This window comes from Condylura cristata, unplaced genomic scaffold, assembly GCF_000260355.1.
Source record: "Condylura cristata isolate star-nosed mole 26May11 unplaced genomic scaffold, ConCri1.0 scaffold00022, whole genome shotgun sequence".
In the NCBI taxonomy this organism is placed as follows: Eukaryota; Metazoa; Chordata; class Mammalia; order Eulipotyphla; family Talpidae; genus Condylura; species Condylura cristata.
The window spans coordinates 23,789,480-23,795,186 of record NW_004567123.1 but is presented as its reverse complement, the minus strand read 5'-3'; the positions used below and the strand labels follow the sequence as shown (position 1 = coordinate 23,795,186).

The window sequence follows — 5,707 nt, the reverse complement described above, 5'->3', positions numbered from 1 at the left end:
GCCCCTTTTGATAGAGATGCCATATTTTTTATTCTCCTCTGGTCTGGGGATCAGTATCAGATATCCATGAAGTCCAGGTCCTTGAAGTCATGTTGGCATTCAGCAAGTGGGGTGCAGGAGCCATGGGTCCTGTGGAATGGGGAGGGTGTGCAAATGAGGGCTCTGTGTGTGTGGTTCTTAGGGGGGAGACACCCCTGCCCTGAGTGCACTTCCAGAAGAAGACACCCTGGACCTCCGCTAGGAAGCTGCCTTCCACAGCTGGGTCAGAGCCTCAGGGGCCTGGGACTAAGGACCCCCTGCAGGGGTGGTTGGCAAGGCGCATGTCTAGAAGGGGCCCTGTGTCTGGGTGGTGCCCCCTTCGGGGAGGGGTGAAGGAGTGCAGCACATGGCTGCTCTGCAAAGCTAGCAGCCTCACCCCCAAGAGTACGCTGCGCCCCCCACCCCAGCTCTGCCCCGGCTGTGGCTCTCCAAGTGGTCCCCACACCAGCAGTGCCAGATCCCCAGGGCCTAGCCATCTGTGCTTGGGCAGCCCTCCCGCCCTGCCCTGGAGGACTCAGCTGAGAACAGCTGCCCATGCTGGTTCCCACGAAGCCAGAGCCCCTCGCAGCTGGGCAGGACCCCGCCTGCGCAGTTCCTTAAGGACTCCCTGCCCACCGCCTGAGAGGAGTCAGTGAGGGCAGCTCCGTGTCCCCCTAGGTCTACCCCCTGCGGCGTCAGTCATGAGGCCACTGCAGGCCAAACTTCAAATGCCAGGGCAGAGTCCTGAGGCCTGGCACAGGCTGACAACCTTCACCTCACTGAGGGGCTCCACCTGGCTTCATGGGAGACAGAGGCCTGAGGGGAGGCTCCTCCGAGTGGACCCCAGCCTTCCCTGGAGGGGCTCTGAGGTCAGGCAGCTCCCACGGACAGGGCTCTGGCCCCTTGCCCAGGAGCCATTCCCCCAGGTACTCACTGGTACCCTGCAGCCTCTAGAAGTCGCTTGACTTCATGAACCTGCCGCTGCAGGACAGAAAGAACCCTGCTCCCCGCTTCTGGAGGCAGCAGGACCCTGGGTCTGGAAGGGGCCTCACCCACTGATTTGGGGCTCAAGAGTGAAAAGAGATGTGAGGACGTGAGGACCCTCCTGAAAGAGCTGGAGCTGGAGCCAGTGAGGGCCAGCGCTGGGAGCCCGGGCACAAGCCCCGCGGCGGGAGCGGTCACAGGAGGCCGTGAGGGTGGGGGGCAGAGCTGCAGAGGGGACAGGAGCCGCCTAGCAGGGGAACACTCTGAGTCAAGCGGGATTGTGGATACTGTGTGAGGAGGAGTAAGTGTGGTGACCATCTGAGCATCACAGAATTATCACAGACTGCTAGGGAAGGCCTGGGCCCATTTCCAGGAGCTCACCCCAATGTGCTGTGTGGCTCTGGGGAAGCCTCTCCCCTCTCTGGGTCTTAGCTCACCTCAGGAAGAAGCTAAGTTCGGAGAGCTCGGGCTGTTTCTTGTGTCCTGGGACCAAGCAGTTGAGTATCAGCCACACTCTGCCCCACCGGGCTTGGTCCGTGCTACCTCAGGATCTTGGCACACATAATTTTGTGTATCTAGAAGCCTTCGCTCAGCTCCCAAATGATGTCTTGCTTTACATGTGCAGAGCTCTCTGCATTTCTCCAAAAACCTAATAAAGTCTGTAAGTTGATGTTTCCTTTGTGACCACTTGGCTCAGGTCCGGCTCTTCTGCGGGGCTGTGGGCATCTAAGTCCAGGCCCCCTGCCATCTTCCCGCCAGCACAGCACATGGCACTTAGTGTCCGTCCGCATCCTTACATCATGGGCAATGGCTGCTTCCATTATTTTTGGAGCCAAGAAGCTCCCCAAGAAGCCTGGAGCCCCCAATTCTGCACCCCAGAAAGACAAAGGCCAAAGGCAGCCTGGAGGCACGTGCAGCTCCCAGCAGAGGCCCTCAGCTTCCAGGCGCTCGCCTGTCCCTGCACTTGCTTGCTGCTGGCGAGAAAGCCGGCCTTGGGGTACCCCTCACCAAGGGCACTGGCTGGCCCTGCCCTCTGGACCCTGTGACCCCGTGAAATGACCCTCTGTGCAATGCCTGAGGACATGGGCAACTCTGGGCAGGAGCCAGGGGCACCTCCTGAGGTCCTGTCTCTCCCGTCCCTGAGGCCCAAAGTGGCAGAGATTCAGAGGGCTGCCCAGAGAGAGCTATACACATCGGCACACACAGACACGATGCCTTGAATTCAAATGTGCAAGCCCGGACACAAAGACCCACGCTAACACTGGAGAGGCCACAGAAGCACGAGCCGCGCGGGCCCCGCTCACGCCGCGATGCAGGCCCAGGGAGACAGGTGCACAGACGGTTCCTCCCCACGCACAACCGCAGCGCCGTCTGCAGACACGAGCCTATGGGTGGGTGTACTCATCACCCGCACGCTCAGGCACCGTGTGACAGTGACAATGGCCGCTGTCTCTGCTCTGGATTTGAATGAGGAGCCCGGTTTAGGATCAACTCCGCTCTTGAAAGGCTGGTCCCTCCATGACCCCCTTCCAAGCTCCAGTCACCCCGCACCTACAAGGCGAGGCCTCCACTTGCCCAACCCTGGATCAAACACACAAGGGCCGTTTGAAAATGGGCCCAGGGAGGCAGCTCTAGCAGACGTCGCATCACCCCAGTTTTCTCCTTCCTCAGCAGCTCCCCAACAAGCGCCCAGATTTCTGAGACCCCGCCCCTCGCTGAGGAGACGAGGCGCTGGCGCCCTCTGGTGGCAGCTCTCGGCAGCGCGTGCCCAGGCTGCCAGGCCAGGAGCAGCTGGAGATGCGGCCCCTCCCGCCAGCCCCGACCCCTTTCTCCATCCCCCTGGGGTAGAGGCAGTCGCTGCCTCGAAGTGAGGCATCTCAGAGAGGTACCCTGCACCCCGGTGTTCACAACAGCCATGGCAGGGAAATGATCTAAGTGTCTACGGATGGATGAGTGCAAATGAGGAATATTTCATTCTTCAGTGTTCATGGAAGGTAAAGCTCTCTTTTGTTGGAGATTCTGGGATAAAGACAATTTGCTCTAGGCATGGGTGAAAAAATCAGTAGCCTCAAGCAGTCGCACAATGGGGATCGAGGCTTAGAGTAAAGTAGCAGTAGGAAATTTTAAAAACAGGTACCTAGATGATATTTCCAAGCTTCTGAATCACAGCCTTACCCACAGAGTGCATTTTACTGGAAATATCCTATCCTGGGGAGAACTTTTTTCTTTTCAAGTGATTTCTTTATGCATACAAGAACTGAGATACAGGTGAGAGGATTCACCAGAGACAGAGTGGGGAGCAAAACAGGTAGATCAACTGAAATACACTGCTGAGGGGAGCAGCGGGTGAGACAGGAGAGGTCTGCCGCGCCATGTGGGTCAGCTCTGGGGCCGGGGATTGAACTCGTGCTGCAGCGGCTGTGGACAGCTTCACAATGCTGTGCTCTAACCTTTTGCACCACCAGGGAGGGCCCAAGACCAGGGAGGACCTGAGCATTTTTTTTATTAAAAAGCAGGGGAGGCCCTCCCTGGTGGCGCAGCAGGTTAAAGCACAGCACTGAGAATCTAAAGCCGCTTCAGCATGAGTTCAATTCCCACCTGCCCCAGAGGTGACCACATGGCGTGGCAGACCTCTCCTGACCCACCCGCTGCTCCCCTCAGCAGTGTACTTCGTGGATCCGCCTGTTCCGTGCCCACCTCTGTCTCTGGTGAAGCCTCTCACCGCCCCTGAGCCTCTGGCCTGTACCCCATTTCTGTATGCACAAATAAATAAATCTTAAAAAAAAAATAAAAAATAAATAAAAAAAAAAGCAGGGGAGGGGAGGGTTAGTTTTTCAAGCCACCCCTTTCGGTGGGTGCTGGGGTTACATGTGTCAGTATCAGAAGGAACCCCACAAACACACCCCTGTGCATTATCGAGTGCCTTTGTGACAGGTAACAGGAGAAGAGATGGCTCCATGCAGACTCAACCCAAGGAGGGCCAGGGAACCCCGCATTCTTGCTGTGTTGGCTTCCAGCACTGTTTGTGCTCTTGGAGGTGATTTGATGGCAGCTGCCACCCAGGACAGGCACCTCCTGCCGACCGGGCTTGTTCAGCAGGTCCTGTGCCCTGGAGTCCCTGAGGCTGCATTTGTACCCTCATCCTGAAGCCTACCGGGGATGTCCCCCAAGTTCTGGAGCCCGGGGGTCAGCCAGAGCCTGCTTCAGACACGCCACCTGGGCGTGGCACGGGGCCTGGCACTTGGAAGAGCTTGGTGAATGGGGGCACTGTCACCAGCCCGGAATCTTGACTTTTGCCCGAGGGGCCCGTGTTCTTTTGCACGTGGCTGACGTACCTCTGATCCCGCTCGGTACCTCCTTCCCTCTGTCCTGCCCTCACCTTGAGCTCGGCTCCAAGTGATGAATACTCCCACCCCAAAGGCTCAAAGGGGAGAAAGCGAAGAGATGTCACAAGCACTGGTGCCCTGGAGAACAGGCAGGGACACGCGCCTGCTGGCACGGCCTGGCCGCTTCCACCAAACCGGAGACGGCTCCCAGTTAATTATGAAGTCGGCTGTCCTGTCTATTTATGCTCTTCGCCAAAGCTGCCAGGCAGCGCCTCCCGCAAATCTGTTTGGTGGCCCCATGCTGGTGCCCAGCTCGGCGTCTCGCTTTGTGGTTCCACTTGGAAATTGCTAGCATCTGTGTTTTCGTGACAATTGGAAAGCTGCGGTGACTAAACCCAAACGTTGCCAACTGTCACCGTTCTGACAGGGAGGGGGGCAGTGAGTGGGGAGCACTCACTTCTTGGGGAAGCTCTGTGAGGTCAATGCCTTCTACAGGTGCCCTTGTTCCAAGACGCTGAATCCAGACTGCGGTTTGTTAAGAGGAATGACCTTGGGGAGCCCATGACCTTGGGGAGCCCATGACCTTGGCGAGCCCATGACCTTGGTGAGCCAGCTTCCTTGTCCTGCTCAGCGGTGGTGGCTTAGCGCTCACTCAACCAGCGCAGGACTCTTAAGCCTCTCTGGCCGGATGCGAGAAAGCTAACATGCCCAGGAGCCAGCTAACGGCCAGTTTGATAAATACTGATGAGCGTTTGGGTGCTGCCACTTGAGATTCAGACAGGACAAGTGATGGCCCAGATGGAGAGGAGCCCCAGGTCCCAGCCTGCGATGACTGACCAGAAGCTTATGTGTCCAGCTGGTGGCCTGAGAGAAGGCAGCACCCAGAAACCCTCTGCTCCAGACACCCCCACCCACTCACCCATTCTCTGTGCAACTGCGGGCATTTGCCTCTCTCTCTCTGGGCCCCAGAACTGTCAGATGAGAGAACAGGGTAGGGGAGGGAGCTTTGCAAGATCCTGAGTGAGACTCTTCGCCCCTGGTCATGGCAGTAGAGCCACTCAGAACGGGCAAGCCCAGCCCCTCGCCCCTCAGCATCCCAGCTCCCCAAGCCTCCCCATTGTAGTGAATAAATGGATGTGTCAGGTCCTCAGGTTTTGTGGGGCTCTCCTGCACACAGGAACCCCTTGTTTCTTTAATCAGGATCCACCCTGCTGGCCCATCCCACTGTCCAGCCTCCTCTGAGCACCCCTGGCCACCTTTCCCAGGTTGCCTGCTTGTCCTGTCTTCCCTGGTTCAGGCTCTTCCCAGGGGAGCCGGGAGCCGGGAGCACCTCTGGAGGCTTTTGTGTGTCCATCCATGGAAGAGATGAGTCGGGGGGG

At 58.1% G+C, this 5,707-nt stretch overlaps 1 protein-coding gene across 1 annotated transcript in view; it reads right to left on the bottom strand.

Annotated features, from left to right (window-relative positions):
• Nucleotides 1-4,189: 4,189 nt before the first annotated feature.
• Nucleotides 4,190-5,707, bottom strand: part of ADIG (adipogenin) — a 5,399-nt gene continuing 3,881 nt past the window's right edge. The window contains exons 3-4 of the mRNA XM_012728116.1: nt 5,248-5,299; nt 4,190-4,423 (exon numbers count right to left, since the gene is read on the bottom strand). Coding sequence (XP_012583570.1) covers nt 4,190-4,423; nt 5,248-5,299 — 286 coding nt within the window. The remainder of the gene's footprint in view (nt 4,424-5,247; nt 5,300-5,707) is intronic.